At 34.2% G+C, this 18,507-nt stretch overlaps 1 protein-coding gene across 1 annotated transcript in view; it reads left to right on the top strand.

The window, feature by feature from the left end:
• Positions 1–5,420: 5,420 nt before the first annotated feature.
• Positions 5,421–18,507, top strand: part of LOC106136360 (lachesin-like) — a 48,106-nt gene continuing 35,019 nt past the window's right edge. The window contains exons 1-3 of the mRNA XM_060946208.1: positions 5,421–5,536; positions 16,943–17,072; positions 17,509–17,694. Of these exons, the coding sequence (XP_060802191.1) occupies positions 5,421–5,536; positions 16,943–17,072; positions 17,509–17,694 (432 nt within the window). The remainder of the gene's footprint in view (positions 5,537–16,942; positions 17,073–17,508; positions 17,695–18,507) is intronic.

The raw sequence follows: 18,507 nt of genomic DNA, 5'->3' as shown, positions 1-18,507 counted from the left end.
TAATACGTTATAGTACCTACATATAGAGGAATCCTTAGTAATTAACTTTGGTATTATCAGATGATTTGATTAATTTGCATAAGGGATCAGGTCTGTTGTAGAGTATACATATTAACTAGTAAAACAACACACATTGATTGTTATGTTTTTTATCTCAACATAACAGCTTAGGAAATAAGCTGAATTTATTCAAATACCCTATAGTGTAAATCTGTCAAAACTATATTTTCTTTTGACTTATATTAGAACAGCCCTTAGTACCTATACAGGTTTAAAGAACCTTTCAGTGATATTATACTACAGTTTTACTTAACTAAACCTCATATCAGATGGTACAGAAAATGGGCATTAGGTCGGGTTATGAACGTTAGCACACTATTACAGAGGAATGTCCATCCTGGATAGCGCTGATATCGAAAAACCTGCAATAAATATTTATTCGCCGATTTAATATCAAATGACTGTTAGAACTGAAAAAGAATTCGCTTTTACAGTTCATATTGGCTTAAACATTTTAATTGCCGAACTCCAAAATCCACTCGCATATTTTTCGAAGCATATTGAGAGGGTATGAAATTGTTAAAAACTTTTTGTAGCTCGTCGTAGGGCTAATCGGTCGGCGGTAGAGTGACAACTGGCTTTGAAAGTTAAAAATTGGAGCGAAGTAACCGCAAAGTAAACACCATTCGATTTTATTACGAGCCTTCGGCAATCCCGGGGCGGCAATCCCGTAAATCTCTATTTGTCGCAACTAAAACAGGTCACGGCGGAAGTCTATTACGTCCCTAAATGCTGGGGAACTCCCTGCAGAGCGCTGTAATCCACTCGGAGCGGGCTGGTGTCAAACGCAGGGTAGGGTTGTTTGTATTGTTTATTGTCGCGTCGGTCGTTCGTACGCCAAAGACGGGGGCATGTTTCAATTGATAGAGCCGAACTGTAAAATAAAATGGACACAGAAAAGAACAATTTATTTGTAAGTTTTTTAATAAAATGCATTTTCTTTTTATTTCAAACTCTACTTATGCTACTCCTCAAGGCAACTGAACGGGTTCTGGAGTTGGTGTTAATAAAAGATAAACGCAGACTTAAGCGAGTTCAATCTTTATTTTTGAATAATCACGCCTTAAATACCTTTTTCGTACCAGACTTAAAACAAACAACTTACGATAGCGCATTGACTATTGGATCATAGATCCAGACAAAACTATATATTTTTTTAATTTTTTAGATTTTGACTGTGGTAGATACGCGATTTAGTACATAAATCAATGTAAAATTAAAAAAGTTAATTCTAAACATACATATGAGTGAACATTCTGGGATCTCTCTAATTTAGAGTTTGAGCTGTCCCAAGAGTGAACTATTATATTCCTTCGCACGAACGATACTTATCCTCTTTAATGCCTTCGTACCTTATAGACAGTTGGAAACTAAAATAACTTAAAATTTTTCACTGAAAAGTGGATTATCTTAGTGATTCAAATGGATATTCCTTTATTTCGCCGCTCTTTGTTGGTCTTCACTCGAGCTTTCTTATTTTTATTTTTTATTTTAATCGATGCAATAAAAATATCGATATCCTGATGTAAAAATTAAATTCAGTTCAAATATTTCAATAGATAGAAAGTAACAAATGTAGGAGGTAAATGTATTCGAGCGCTGCCTACCTGTATTGGTATAGTACTTACATTAAGTTTGTCTTAATGATAGAATTGAGATTCAAATAGTGACAGGTTGCTAGTCCATCAACGAAAAAAAGGATCTCAGGTTTATAAGCCTAGTCCCTTATATCCTTATAAGTCCCTTAGTCGCCTTTTACGACATCCATGGGAAAAAGATGAAGTGGTCCTATTTTTTTTTTATTGATGCTGGTACCTACACCTCATTAATAGGAGAAATAGTATGATAAAAAGATACTCGTATAAATGATGATTTTGATGCATGGTCTGATACAAGGGAGTTTCTTCCTAAAGCTCTTTTAAAGCTGCTATTCTTTTGTAATGAAACATTGCATTGAACATGCTCTTTCGATGCCAATATAGCGTTACTATCTAAGTTAACAACGGATGTCACTGGAAAGTCGATGCCAAGAAAAATCTTATTGGGAATGGAAAAGGGTGTATCTGGACTGAACTCGTATACTTGGGTAGCCGAAACAAATGGGGTTTTAATCCAATAACATTCAATTATAAGAAACCGACATTCTCTGATTATAAGGGGGACGGTGGTCGAATAGTTTAAATGCGTGTGGTACAGGTTCCAATCCCGCCCCGGACATGTAACATTCGAAGTCATGTACATTAGTTTGAATACTAAACGATGCTCTAATAGTAAGGGAAAACATTGTGAGGAAACCTGCACATTCAGGCAACTAGATGTGTAACCATGATTGATCCAATAGGGGTTAGGTTCTCCTGCAAAAGTTGCGGAGGTCAGACGGAAGTCGCTTCGTGTAAAAACCTGACGTACCTAATTCTGGATCTCATGGTTTAAGGCATACCCCGTCTCCTCTCCAGAGTGGTGAGGATGCAACCGGGGACTAAAACCATGAAGAAGTAGGAAATTTCTCTGTTTGTCTTGATTATATATTTACTATTAAATATAGTATCGCTGAGTTAGTATCTCGTAACACAAGTCTCAAAATTGAGGCTAACTCAATCTGTGTAATCTGTCCAGTATATAGTTATTATACTGGACAGAAAATTATCTTGCTTGCTAAATTACTGAGATTGTAGTTTTACATACACACAAATATCACATCTATATCCGTTACAGGTTAGGCAGAGCCAATAGTCGCAAGACTTAAAGGCCAGGTTTAATCGGATGTCAAAATGATTTGATTATATTTTTTAATAAGAGAATTTTAATGTAAATGTGAAAACGAATCGGTTTTGTATCATTAATCTATAAAAAATTACTCTATTGTCTACTTTGAAAGATAGAAAAGCTAAGGTTCTCGCATCTTGAATGTGGTCCGATAACAAACTAATTAAATTATGCTAAAGCGCAGTCTGTTTAAAATTCATACACAGTGCACAGTAATGTGATTTCCAGTTTTGTTTACTTTGGAGAAGCCACATCGGGCTCATTACAACAGCTTATGCATGAGCTATGAATCCATTTGGGACTTCTACGCAGCCCATGTTTTGTGAACGCAGGTTTCTTTTGTAGAGTATTACAATATTGAATTGCTGTTACTGAGTGTAGATTGTTTTCCTGCTGAATGATTTTTACTATTTGTATCATCTTTCTTCATCATTTGTGACTTTTCCAAGATGCCATGGAAATAATTTTATATTTTTGGTTAACCATTTATTGGTTTAATTTTCATTGTCAAGAAAAGGTACCTACTTTCGGTCCACCCAGGCGGACCACCTCCGATCGGTGTCTAGGTCGGCTCTCTGAATATATTTGCGTCATTTGCCTATGTTAGCTATGATTATATGTATGTATATAGCATTGCGTATTGCATATGCGATATAGTAATTTTCCACCAAGTAGCTTTTGGCCGTCTTTCAGCTTGTTTTAACAAGAGAAACATATAACAGGCGTCCAATATTTACGTCTCACACCAATTTTCGTCCTGAGCTCATTTTAACGAATAAGTGAATTCATTATTATGACTAACAGTGTCAAAAATACAATGTCTGTTAGCTTTTGAGGCGGCTGTCAGTGATAAACGGAGTGCAATTTTCGATATCATTAACTCGTATCATCCCCGACGCCAGTGAACAAGCCAACGGAATAAAAACTAGATTACATGCAAATCATGTCTTTGAATACGTTATGAGAGGAACGTTTACGAGTAGAATACAACGGTTTTTTATGGCAGAATAAAAACCACAATCAAGTAGGTATAAGCATTACTTGTACAATAATTTTAATTCGACGGCTCTTTTGATGCAGTGGTAATATGTACACTTGCCTGTGAGTCACAAAATCTTGGATTCGATATACTGATAAATATTAAATAATTATATTTACTTACATTTTGATGTTATTTAATTCAATAGCATTCTTTCTGCATTTTAACTCATTATAGCTAAAATGTACTTCTTTACAAAGCGTACTTCTCGCTCGGGTCCTATGTTTCAAATGTAGATGAATAAAAACCGGCAAAGAGCTCACAGAGTGGAACAAAACACTTGAAACAATATCGCGACAGCGCGGCAATCATTTCTGTTTTATCAGAGTTTGCGCACGCTCGCCGCGGAAACAGCCGTAATAAAAAACTACAGCATACATACAGACACATCTATACGAATGCTGTGAAGGCAACGGCAATCGGATCAGTTACATATGTCATGTTAACTGGGTAGAAAGTCGAGCTTCAATTTAAACTAAGTTGCACAATTTTTCTTAAATCACGGATAAATATAGAAAAAAGAATAGACAACAAAAAAAATAGACAACGGCATGAAAATTTATAGTTATTTATTATGTGTAAAAAATGGTCAAGTATAAGAAAAAATATAAAAAGTACATAACATTTCTTATGATTTTAATCAAGTACTTATTAGTTTTTTTATATCCCTTGCGGGGTAGACAGAGCCAACAGTTTTGAAAAGGCTGAATGGCCACGGCTACCCCGCAAGGGATATAGACGTGTATGTATGTACTTATTACTTGAAGTAAAATTCAAATAATGCTGTGGGATACCACGTAATTACGCAGTTGTATTTCGTGATAACAAACTATCTATCTAAGTTTAATGTATTATTTTTTAACACATGTACTTAAATGGCCCTTAATGATAGAATATTTGGGACTCGACTATCGTTTTAAATTTATATTTCCGACGTAAAGGCTAGAATATCCAGAGTAACACATGTCAGCCGTTGCAGATATGCAGTCGCCGTGATACGGGATATTTTCTTGGGTTCCTGACATGTTTCCCTTTTGTTGCGTTGTTAACTTGATCTCTAAGAAATCTTTTCTGTTAGAAAGGTGAAAAATCGTGGTTATTTACTGTCATATGTATTTTGTGTAAATGTTTGGTAAAATATTATACGACTTTTAGAATGCTATTAACATAGAGAATTTGTCTTTGAAAATGTTTCTTCTTTCAAACCTGATAGAGCAGTGTAAATCAAAGTGCATTTAAAAAAATGAGAGTCATTTTAAGCCGTCACGATAAAATACTCCATGATTGGATTCGATAACCGCGCTTCGATTTAAAACTTGCTGAATTTTTATTTTACAGCCACCAAAATGATTTACATGTCACGCTTCCAGTTTTTATTCACACAATAATTTATTTGTTGCAGATTCGTGAAAAAAGGGGCTTAATAATGACAATAAATAAGATAATTCTATTTTAAGATAATTTGAATATAATAAGAACGAAGACAATAAACTTGTAATATAATATTTTATGGATAAAGAGGAAAGTGAGATGCTTGTTGAGGCTGCGATGTTGGATGTATTTTGAGGAGATGTCGGGAGACGCAACCAGACGTTCGAGATTCGGTTCCATGGAAACCGGGGGCCTGCCTTTGGTGTCTACCTTCGCACTGCTTACTATTGTTGCAGGTAAGTTAATTAATTTTATATTTATTTAATATACTTTTATGCAGATTCAAGAACACAGCTTTTTAATGCAACTGACAACACAGGTCGTTATCAGGTAGGTTTCACTCTGGCACAGAATAACGAAAACAATTCCATTGTAAAATAATGTTACATAGTCCATTTCCCTAAAGATGGTTCTACCATATAGCCATCTGAAATATACACAAGTGCTTTTATTTAAATCATATTTACTTTTAAATCTGCCGGGAAGATGTTACAGTAAATAGTAGTACAAGATATCCTAGCTCATTACAAGGCTTTAATTGCTTTGCCAAATAAATAGACTGCATTTCATAAAGCTAAATAAGAAGGGTTCCTTGCACAAGATTTGCTTTTGGACAGTGGGTGTGTTTAAGCTATCTAACCACTAATGACCAGCATGAAAAGCTTAATATCCTACCCAGTACTCTTTGCTACAGTTTCGGAGTATTAATTATCTCTTCTCAAAATGCCGGCAAAACTCTGAAGCAAAATTATTAAATGTACGAGTAACTCGTCATCGTTTTGAGTCATCCGCAAAGGATAACCGTAACGTGTTTTAAATGAGAAATAATTTTGATAATGTTGTTTTTTCACGTTTTTAATCCTTCATATTTTATTTGGCAGGTTTTACTAAACTAGTTTAAATGGAGGATTAAGATTAAAATACGTAACCACTTACTTATTATGGTATTATACTTTTCAATCCAAACTATACTTTTAGAACACAAGATTAAGAAATTAATGTAATTGTTTCTTTTATGCCTATACAAGAAAATGAGGTCGGCGAGCAATTAAAAGAAACAGTAACATACTACTCTGTCAAGAAAGTATCGGGAATGGATTATTTATTTATGGTTCCAAATTCAAATTTTTGTTTTTTTTGTTGTTGTTAGATTGGCACAACTGTTTTCCATTTTGGCGCGGAGTTTGAGTTGCATCTGTTGTTTACGTTAAATACAGTGCTATTTTTAGTTATATCATATCTAGTGTGTATTGCTAATTTCATAATGGATAAAAACATCGAACAAAGAGTTTGTCTTAAATTTTGCATTGCCAATGGAATATCGTGTTCGGAGTCACTGAAAATGTTACAGAAGGCTTACGGTGAATCGACTTTATCAAAAACTCGTGCTTATGAGTGGTACAAAGCGTTCAAAAGCGGTCGAGATGTGATGGAAGATTTGCCTCGCTCTGGTAGGCCATCAACGTCTGCAACTGAAGTTAACATCGCAAAAGTGAAGGAAATAGTGACTGAAAATCCTCATTCAACTTTGAGAGAGATAGCCACCGAACTTTCTGTATCTCACGAGTCGATCCGTACCATTTTAACTAATAATTTGGGTATGAAACATGTTGCCGCTCGGCTTGTCCCAAAAGACCTGAATTTTTTTCAAAAACTCAATCGCATGAGAGTCGCTGAGGACATGCTAGAACGAGTCAATTCCGACCCAACATTCATGAAACGCATTGTTACTGGTGACGAGACGTGGGTTTACGAGTTTGACATGCAAACTAGTGAACAAGCTTCGGAGTGGCGCCTTCCAACTGAACCGAAACCGAAAAAACCACGCCAAAGTCGTTCAAAAGTCAAAGTCATGTTGACTGTTTTCTTTGACTATCGCGGTGTTGTGCACTCGGAATTCTTGCCGGAAGGTCAAACGGTAAATAAGGAATATTATTTGAGTGTTATGCGGCGTTTAAGAGAGCAAATCCGACGAAAAAGGCCAGATTTGTGGAAAGAAAATTCTTGGATTTTGCACCATGATAATGCACCTTCGCACAAGGCCATCATTGTGAACGAATTTTTAACCAAACACTCAACAAATACCATCGAGCAACCACCATATTCACCAGATATGGCTCCAGCCGACTTTTTTCTTTTTCCTAAACTCAAATTACCACTTCGTGGCACCCGTTTTCAATCGGTAGAAGACATAAAAGAGAATTCGCGGCGAGAACTGACCTCAATTCCGGAAACAGCGTTTAAAAAATGTTTTGATGATTGGATTATTCGTTGGCGTAAGTGTATCGTTTCTAAAGGAGCATATTTTGAAGGTGATAAAATAAATTTGGATGAATAACAAACAGTTTGTGTATTATTGATCTTTTCCTGCTACTTTCTTGACAGAGTAGTAAAGCGTTTTCAATTAAAGTTGGAATCCGTTAGACTCCGCGCGGGTTCTTTACGTCAAGCTCCGTGAAAACGCCGGAATCTGGGGCGGTATTGCTAAACTGCACCAGACGGGGTTAGTGCAACAATTTGCTACTCCAAGCTCGATTTAGTTTTAACTACGGCCAAAGGAAATTACGGCGAAGTCACGACAACTTGAACTATGTAAATATGCTCAAGTTTCGACCTTCATGTTTATGTTTGCCGCTCGGAGCTATAAACTGACTGTGATGTTTTGGATGACAATGTTGGTTGACATGTGAAGGGATTTAAATTTATGTGCGTGACCCGAACTGTAATAATTTGTGAGCGACCACACATTCATTGTGGCGGAAGCGACGTTTCCGGCTCGAATGCCACCAAAGGTAGCGTACGCCAGCAGATGTTTTATCTAAGAAACTGTGGCTCCGATAAACTTGAAACATAGATTGTCTATATTGCAGCTCCAATTCGCAAAAACTTTTTAAGCGATTGAGAATTTTGTAACTGTTTTTCACCTTAACGAAAAATGACGCCACGTCAATTTAAATTTATTGCATTTAAGCTAAATATATGCAATGCGTGCATCTGAACTGAACCTCATTCATAATGGTTGATGTTAGATTTTTCCGATCATCTCTTATTTTACCATACAAAATATGCCAGTTCAATACAAATAGGAGGGAAACTTGAATACAGAAGTGTAATTACATTTTAAATTATATGTAATGAAATAAAAAATATAATGAAATAAAAAATCTTACTTAACTATTATGTCTATTTAATGCATATTAATTTTTATAATACAACTGTTGTAAATGTTATTATCACAAAGTGCGTATAATAATTCCAAATTGAAGAAAAAGGCAAACAAATTAAATTTAATTAATAAAAAATAAACCCCAACTAACGATGAAAACCAACATAACCAAAAGCTAATCATTCGATTAATTGCATGGAAATTAGTGACGTTCATGAGGTAAATTTAACGCAATCCCGAAACGCAATTATAGATGTCGATGAGCGTGAAATACTCAATAATTGGAATGCATAATCAGACGGGCATATTTGGACGATGAAATACGCGAAAGCGATACATTTTGATTAAAACTTATTCATCGCTATAAAATTCATTCTGCGGTGTTACGTAATAAGGAACGTTTCAGTGCTTGCTCTGCTGCAAATACATTCGTAGCTGAATTTTGAGTACTCAATGTCTTTTACAGTCTCGTTTTAAGATATAGCTATATTAGATAAAATCCTACATTACTACTTTGTTGCCAGGTAGATCAATTTCAACGCTATCATGATTTAGGTACTTAAATAAAGCAACCTCATGTTTTTCATTGTCAAATGAATATATCCTCATATAACATTAGTAAATTTCAAATGCAAAACCGTATTTTGTTAAACGTTCTCATAAATTTTATAGTAACGAATACGCAGAATACTTTTCATAATACTTTCAACATAACTCCTAAAAAAATACATGGAAGATAAAATGTTCCTCATTTGCTACGGAAAGTTGTTTACGAATACAAACCCGGCAAAGCCGAGTCTGTATAAAGTTTTTTATGCACTTGGCTTAACATCGGTTTAATATTAAATCATCTATAGAAGATATACATCTAGATGGAAGATGAACGAGGTTTGCAAAGTTCGTCGCGGACTGGCCTACGGTTATTGAGTTTCATTTGACGCAGATGAAATATCCATAGCTTCCACGCTGATCTGGTTGCGAATATAAAACTTACTAGTGACTTTTCTTCCCGTGTAGATTGTAAAAGTTAATCAAGGGAAAGGGTAAAATAAACTTGGGATCCTTTTTTTAAATTACAACCCATTCTAGGGAATGGAATGCAATTGATCACAATTTGATCTCAATTCCATCATTAAGCTGAATGTGGCATTTAAGTCGTTAAAGGTTTACCCCGTATAAGGATAGAGACTTGATTATCTATATCTATGTATGTTTATAAAATATACAAACATCTAGATGAAAAATTAGCGGGGTTGGAAAAGTTAGTGGCGGACCGGCCTAGGGTTATTAATTTTCATTTGACGCAGATGAAGGCTTTAAGCGAGTAGCTATGAATGTCTTTAATTCCTTTTGTGACAATGCCTTCTGTGCATATTCGCATTATGAAGTGCCTCTGTCTAGACGTATTATGAGGGCGGGTTACGATTCAATTAAGCATCTGCCTTTTTTTTATACCTACACACGTGGCGAAGGTTTTTTTAGGTTTGTCTATATCTTCATATAATAAAGAAAAAGTAAATGTAAAATTTTGTAGCTATTGTCGATTTAAATACTTACAGCACGTACACATTTAAGCATATAATGTTAAGGGAGTTCAATTTAAGGCCATGTTGAATATTGTGAATTTAAGTTATAGCTGGCATCATTCGGACCTGTAGGTAATTTGAACATAAGACGATAATGGGAAAGAGTGTTAAAAGAGCTTAAATTATGGACACAACTTTTTGACACAAAACAGAAAATCTAACGTACAATCGTCTTAGATTCTATAATTAACTTCCCCTATTTGTTGCTTTACACTCTTCTTATTCCTACTCTAAATATTGCACCGTAAAGGCTCCAAAGTTTTGGAATTTTCTCCCTTGAGACACTAAAAAGGGACAAGCCCTCAATATATTAATGAATAATGCATTTAAGTTCCTGCTCACTTGAGCACCTATATCGAACGTCAGGCAAATTATCTTACTTTATGTAGTACCTATGTTTATTTATAAATAATTTTATAAATATATATTTAGTGGTAGGAGGTATATATTTTTTTTATTTATGTTAGTTACATACATATATACAGGTCACGTCTATATCCCTTGCAGGGTAGACAGAGCCAACACAGTTGAGATCCCTCAATGGGATAAATCCACCATTGCAAGTGACTTAATTCTTTTATAATTATGTACTATTTACTTGTAACTGTGTAAAATTCTGTGCAGTTACGATATTACAAACAAACCTATTTATAGATTTTAAAAATAAATATAATTTACGATACTAAATACTCGTAAAGTCAAATAAATAGGTCACTGAGACAATCAGGTCTCCCAGCATAGCATTATTAATTTTCATTTGACACAGTCGGCTGCTACGCTTATGTACTCGCATGGATCGTGACAACGCCTAGTGTGTTTAAGGAGCGTTTACATTGTACCAATTTACGTTTATTCTCACATAATATGTCAGTTATGACAAATTCAGCTGTATGATTGAAATTGAATTATTGAAATTCAAATAGCGGCATGTTGCTAGTCCTTTAAAGTTTATTAGGATTATTGGTGGTACGTCGATAATATTGTAAATTAATTTTTGTTTCATTAAAAATTGGACAATATCTTTAGCACATATACTATACAAGAAACTTAAATATGTTGCTAAGAGATTATAAGCAAACCAGTACTAAAAAGCTTTATAGACAAGTCAGATACTTTCTCCTTTGTGTACAGTCCCACTAACTCGTATGCAAGCGTGACAAAGGCATCTGTCGGATTTAAGGGCTCGTATACACGGAGCGTAATATCGGCAGCGAGCTGACGGCGAAATCGAAGTCGAATCTGACAAAACGTGCGGAGAATTACATTTTTTGGTACAATACCATTGTGAAATGGAATAGATATGGGATTTTAAACAGCGGATTGAAAACTTTATTTTAAATTTAAAGTTATATTGTATTTGTACTTTTATTTTATCTACAGCTAAAAATATATTTTTATTATAAAAAGTTTCATTTTTATATTTATTATTTGATTCCACTCGATGTATTGGAATAAAATTTGATTGAGTAAAGCATTATTTAAAAAAATACTTAATCTTATGCAAAGTGGGCAATACCCTGCCGTTTAATGTTTCATTATTATTTCTTTCAGAACCTATAGCGTAATTGCGGCCTTACTCCTTATATTTAATTCACTTTCCTGGGCTTATCCGTTATTCTTTCTCATTGCAAGTTTCACGACCCTCCTCTACTTACTCTCTTCCTACGGCTCAAGACAAAAAAATCTCATCTTTTCATAGAGCTCTCAACTAATGTTATATTCTGCGCTTTACCCCATGACTTCGTTCGCAATGGTAATTGCAGAATTTTACTGCAAGTACCTTCAGAAAGGGCTTTATATTTTTTTCTACGTTTTACAATATTTCCTTCTTTAAGTGTGTGTCTTTGCCTGGCTTTTCAACTAGTTTTAAACTCTCATAACTTTAGATGGTTTTCCATTGTGCGAAAATTCAAGAACTCCGCTGTTTCTTTATCGCATTATTCCTCAATAAATCTTTTTAACCTATACTAATTTTATTAAACAATTCAATTTAATGTAGCCAACAAAACGTGGAAAGTATAATATTGCTTAAAATATCAATATCAACTTTGTATCCGTTTATATTCGTTTCGCAATGTGTGTACAATGTCCACTGCTTTAGGATAAATAGAGTTGTGAACATAAATATTGAGGATCCAGTGAATCGCCGGCTTAGGTCGTATGGATAGTAAACACTATGCATGGGAAGGAATCGTTTGAAAGTTATCCGTTTACATTGAATAAATAAACTCGCGTTCGATTCGGGCGCTCGGGAAGGGAATTTACTATCCAATTCTACAGGCTTACTCTTGTCAGTTTTAATACTATTATTTGGAAAGTCTAAACGAATATATGACCAAAGTTTTGTTTGAATATTTTTATAATATTTGTGCCCGTGGCTCCTCTTTCTCTCGTAAAAAAATCCCGTAAATTTATGTTTTAGCATGAATTTCGCAATATTCTTAATTAGTGCACTTTTGCCACATAAAGAACCTATGTACATACCAAATACCAAACTCTAGTTTGGGCTTTACGTTTATATGTCAGTCAACCAGCCAATCAATCAGTTTCTTATTTTATTTGAAAAAAAAATAAAAAGATATGCAACCTAAAACGAAATTAAATGCTCAAGCACACTGTGAAAGATTTTTGCTTTGTGTGTGTTTTCTAATAAAATTTATTTATGAACTATCTTTTGAAAAATTTATTTTTTCCGGGTGTCTATGTATTTCACTAAGATTTAACGATGCAGACCACTAGGACACGGTACCTATACTTAAAGTATTTAAGGTCAAAATTTATTTTATACAAATAAATTTATTCCAGCATAAATATGGAAATATCGGATAGATTTCCTATTTAAATATCATTCAATGCTAAACAAAACAATTTGACCTGGCATCCATTACTGGTGTTATTTGCGCAAACCTATGAAAACGGCTGTCCAATTGTCCGTTTGTAAATGGGAATTAATAGATGCGGGACCGACCAATGACCGCTCTGTTCGTAGCTCGTGAAGTACCCAATAAATATCACATTACGATCATTGCAAAGTATGGTATTTAATTTAAATTCTATTATGTGATATGTTCTTTGAAGTTTTTTAAGTAATTTGTTTATTTATTCATTATGAAACAACAAACAGTTACTTACTCGTAAAAGAAAGTCACAAATTTTTTTGTTAATTTTATGATAAAAAAGAAATAATAAAGTTACCGTCACAGTATAATTACATATTCTTTAACTTTTTAAACTAAATATATGTTGAATGCAATAAACAATATTCAATTGGTACATTTTCATATAAACATACACATTTACGTTCTTACGGGGAACACAGAGCAAACAGTTTCGAAGAGACTTAAAGTGATTAAAGATCGCTTTGGCTTAATCATGGAATTGAGATTCTGATAGTCAGGAGCAGATTGCCAAGTTATATTTATATTTGCTATACTCCCAAGTAACAAGGGGTATAATACTTACTTTCTCTCATTGGTAAAACCTCGAGCACTCCAGTTTATGTACTTCGTGGCAATATTTCCTAGAAAATGGAAACGTGACGTTAAGCTGCTATATGCGATTACAGCCATGGGGAGACCCGCACGAATGCTGAAAGAGATTTTTATTTATTTTTCTTAATGAAATTTCTACCACCAAAGATAAACTTGTAGGTATGGACACGATTTTGAGAAGATATACTTCTAAGATATTTTTTAACAACAGAAAGTTATCAAAGTATTCGTACTTCTAAACCTATTTATAAAGTTAAATGAATTAAAAAATCTGATTATCAATATGAATTTATTAATTAATATTATATTTATTAATGTAATATTCAAGGTCAAACACAAGCTACTCTTTGTGAAATTCTTTAGTTAACGGAAAAAAGCTATTACGATAAAAAAATACAAATCTAACTTTTGTACTGTTTTGATTTCATCAAATAGATCCTGTAGTTTCTGAAATTATTCGTCACAAACAGAAACACAAATCCTTTCTCTTTAAAATAGTATCGATAAAAGTACTATGAATTATCTAAATTTAAGAAGTTTATTGATATATAATTTACTGGACTTTATGATCGAAACACATGATTTGGTTCATTGTGTATAAATTATGCATATCAGACCCCGGGTTTATAAACAAGTTGCGGTTCCAAACCTACATTCGTGATAGTTTTGCGGTTTTCCTATGTTTTGACTTTAATTGCGGTTTGTGTAAACCGAAATTCTAACAACTCACTAAATTTATTGGTAGGTACTAAAGGTAAATTAGATAAACAAGGGTTAGTTAATAATTAATATCTTCAATTTCTTTGAATTTTTCTTTAAGTTTTACATAATTCCTTCGGAAAAAAAATACTGAAACAAATAAACGTAGTATATTACTGAAGTTTATGTTGCTGACATTTTTGACAGTTGCCGTGTGGTTCCCGGCACTTTAGAATAGAACCTCTAGAAAGAAAAAGTCTTTCCTATGGATGTCATAAAATGCGACCAAGGGAATATCTCATAAACTTGGAATTCTTCTTTTAGGCGACGGGCTAGCAACCTGTCACTAGTTGAATCTCAATTCCATTACTAAGCTATACAGCTGAACGTGGCCTTTTAGTCTTTTCAAGAATGTTGGCTTTAGTTGGGTAAGTCACGTCTATATCCCCTGCAGGGTTGCAGGGGATATAGACGTGACTATATTTATGTATGTTGACTATATTTAACAGTTATGTAACTATATTAGCACGAATGCTAATTACCTACTCCAAATTACTCGCAGGCAGACCCTGGCTCATCTCTAGCGAGGTGAGGATGTAACTGGGACTTACGCCAGGAGGATGACGAGATTAATAGCCAGCGAAATTAAAAGTCAGTAGAAATGTGAAAAATTTATTAAATCCGAGTGGCGCATTAGGTGAATTGGACGAAAATATTCGGCGTTCTAAATCCCGCACGCCATTAATCGTTTCGATGTCACAGTATGGGACATTTAGTGTGACCCTTTTTATGCGGGAACCTCCCGATTTACGTCCCTAATCGTCGAATGGCGAAAACCGAATCGCTGTTGATCGGTCGGCCGCATTGGGAGGCTACTAATCGACGATACATTGCGGACAAATGAAGCTTTATAATTTAACTAGCTGAGCTGCGGGACTTCGCTCAAGAGGGAATTTCAGGATAAAATGTACTTACTAAGTTATTCCATAAAATATTCTACCCGTGTTCCAAATTTCATTAAAATCCGTCCAGTAGATTTTGCGGGGAAAAGTATCAAACACACATCCACACATCTCACATCATCATATCTTTATATCCTTACAAATTTATTTATTAAATTAGTAGGAAACTTCGATCATGCAGGAAAATTATTTCAATCAATGAAGTAGCGAAGAAAAAATGGAATGCGAGCTGTTTCTCTTTCCGTGCAGGAAGTAAAAGTCAATCAAGGGAATGGCATATAAACTTGGGATTATTTTAAACCCATCGGCTAACCTGTCACTATTTGAATGGCCTAACTATCCGATAAATGTTATTTCACAGTTTTTTTTACCTATTTTAGCGCTGTCTTCCATGAAAGGCATAAATCGTCATATGTATGTAAATTTGTCTCATTATGCACTCTTTTCAATCTTTAATAACGGAGCAATAATCTTTATCATTACGATAAAGTAATATAATTACGATAAAAACAAACTGTTCCAATATATTAAATATAAATCGATCAGTACTGAAAAGGAGATTCTGGGAAATAAGTTGATGATTTTTCTGCAGAATTTCGACCGCGTAATAACTGTTTGATTTTTGAAGTGATTTCTGTATTTGAGTTGTAAGTAAATAAGTTGTGGAAGGCATGCCTGAATAAAAATCGTTTGTCTGTAATAACGTATAAAAAATACAGTTAATTTCTATAGGTACCTACTGAATTAGAGGTAAACAATTTTGGTTCACCTTTTTGTTAAAACATATTTTTGAAGTAATTTATAGTCATTAGAAGAGAAAACAAAATAAAATAAGATATATCGTAATAAAATATTTTTGCTATTTACTCTTATTTTAAGAATGTATTTTTTTATTAAAAGGCATTCCAAGATTGCATACCTTTATTTAATTACACAAAGGAATGGACAATACTTCTCAATAATTCATACTATCTGCGGATGAAACTAGCACTTATTACTATGAATTAAATATTTCACAGTGCAGTTGCCGCATAGACGAGGAGATTTATTAAATAAAATCGGAGCAATGCTGCAGATTCCGTGGCATCAGCAGTTTTCTCCACTTTTGTTTGTGAAAGCCTGACCCAATTTAAACCAATTTGAAATGCCAATCCGACCTGTATTTCATCTGATTGTGTTTGCTAAAGCTGATTTTACGAGTACCTTTATTACCTTACGCTGTGTATTGCTTTTTTGTTAATATTGATCGTAAGTTTTGATTTTTAAACAAGAAACACATTACCTACCACTCTAATACCTAATAAGATATTCATGATGCCTTCACCAACGTCATATTTTCAAGATAAGCGGCACGATAGTGATTTTGTTCATATCAAACAATCATGCGACAAACAGTTAAGTTTAATATATCCCATGTAAATTATATTGTGTAAATGCGAAAGTAAGTTGGTATGTTGTCTTTTCACGCGTTATCTACTGAACCAATGTTCTTCAAATTATGTATATATATATGTATGAGTCTGGAAAAGGACATATGGTAGTATTCGTCCCGGTTAAAACTATTGATCCCGTGTCATTTGCGAAAATCCTGTTTTTTGTAGGTAGCGATATATTCGCGCAGGCGAAGCTACAAGTAAAGACATAAATCGCGACGCTTAGGTATACTGATAATTGGATGTCTTTTTTATATTTGAGTAAAGCATTGTTTACATTAACTGTTTTTTTATTACAATTTCCTACAGGCTACTGCAAGGGTCGGGGTACAGTGAACCACCAGAGCCGGAGTTCTTGGCGCCTCTGGAGAACCTCACCGTTGCCCAGGGCAGGGACGTGTACTTCACATGCATCGTCAACCATCTGGGCAATTACAGGGTAAGGCTGAGAATGATCTTAATAAGCTTCTTAAAGGTTTCAAATTTAATTAATTTTAAAATAATATATTTGCCATCCGACTGCTATTTGTGCGTTTATTTTTATAACCCTACGTTAGGCTTTGGTCATTATAGCATATTTCATTATAAATCTTTATTAAGTGTTTTAGATTGGGTATTATTAATTTGACTAGTCAAGGTTAAAGTCATGAACAAAATAGCAGTATATCAAAAATATTTTTCCTTGTCAGAATGTATTGATTAGATTTCAATTCCATGTTGTTGTATAGAGAATATTCTTTTATGGTTTTGAATGTATGTATGTTTTCTATCAATGTCTTAATTTTTTTTTTATTATTAAAGCAAAACCGGCTTACTTGCAATGCAATGTCGAAAATGTAACAAAACATTATAAGAGTTATCGATCTTCCCACCAGGTGGCGTGGTTGAAATCCGATACGAAGATGATCCTGGCAATACACACACATATGGTAAACAACAACCCTCGTCTGTCTGTCACGCACAACGGACACAACACATGGAAGCTGTACATCAGCAACGTGGAACCGAAAGACTCGGGGAGCTACATGTGCCAGATCAACACAGACCCTATGATGAGCCAGGTAAGATTCTTAATTAAATGTATCTTATATTTAGTAATGACGTTTTTGACTGCTCGTGTCCTGTTTGTAATTTATTGTTCAAATAAATGAACTTTGAGGCCAATACGGAACTTAAAATATTATAATATTCACAACATTGATGGTTAAATCTTAATAACCCTGAGGTAATTAGGTAGGTAAACTTAAAACGAGATAGAGATTGTATATACGGCAAAATTTAAAAGTAAGTTATGTTTAACATTAGTATGGTGCAACAAACATTTTTAACAGTAATTTGCCCAAGTTTATTTTGAAGTAGACTGAATGACCTATGCCTGTTTTATTTTCACATATTCACTTAAAAATATTACAGCAAGTTACACACCCGTTCAGAAAATTTAAAAGGCGCGGTCTTTTGTGTCGCCCAAATGAACAAACAATGTACGGAGATCAATCTAACAGAACAAATGAAATGGCTTGCGTTCGAAGCGACTGCTCATTTATGCGCATCCATTCTTTTAGCCCGTCAAAAGTGACACGGACGGATGTGTAGTTGAGTGTGCCTCCCAGTGCCCATCGGCCGGGAATGGCGGGCAATCGAATGGAAGGAAATTAAGACACAAATTAAAAAAGTATTTAAAACAATGCTCCAGATGTTAATGTCACTGACTATACATGCTTAAAAAATTGAAATGTAAAAAGAAGTATTTATTTTTTAATTTATTATATGTATGGATTATTTATGGATTCCCATGGATGTCATAAAAAGCGAAACAAGGATAGGCTTATAAACTTGGGATTCTTATTTTAGACGATGGGTTAGCAACCTGTCAC

The sequence above is a fragment of the Amyelois transitella genome, chromosome 10 (genome assembly GCF_032362555.1).
Source record: "Amyelois transitella isolate CPQ chromosome 10, ilAmyTran1.1, whole genome shotgun sequence".
Taxonomy (NCBI): Eukaryota; Metazoa; Arthropoda; class Insecta; order Lepidoptera; family Pyralidae; genus Amyelois; species Amyelois transitella.
This window is presented reverse-complemented; position numbering and strand designations above follow the sequence as displayed.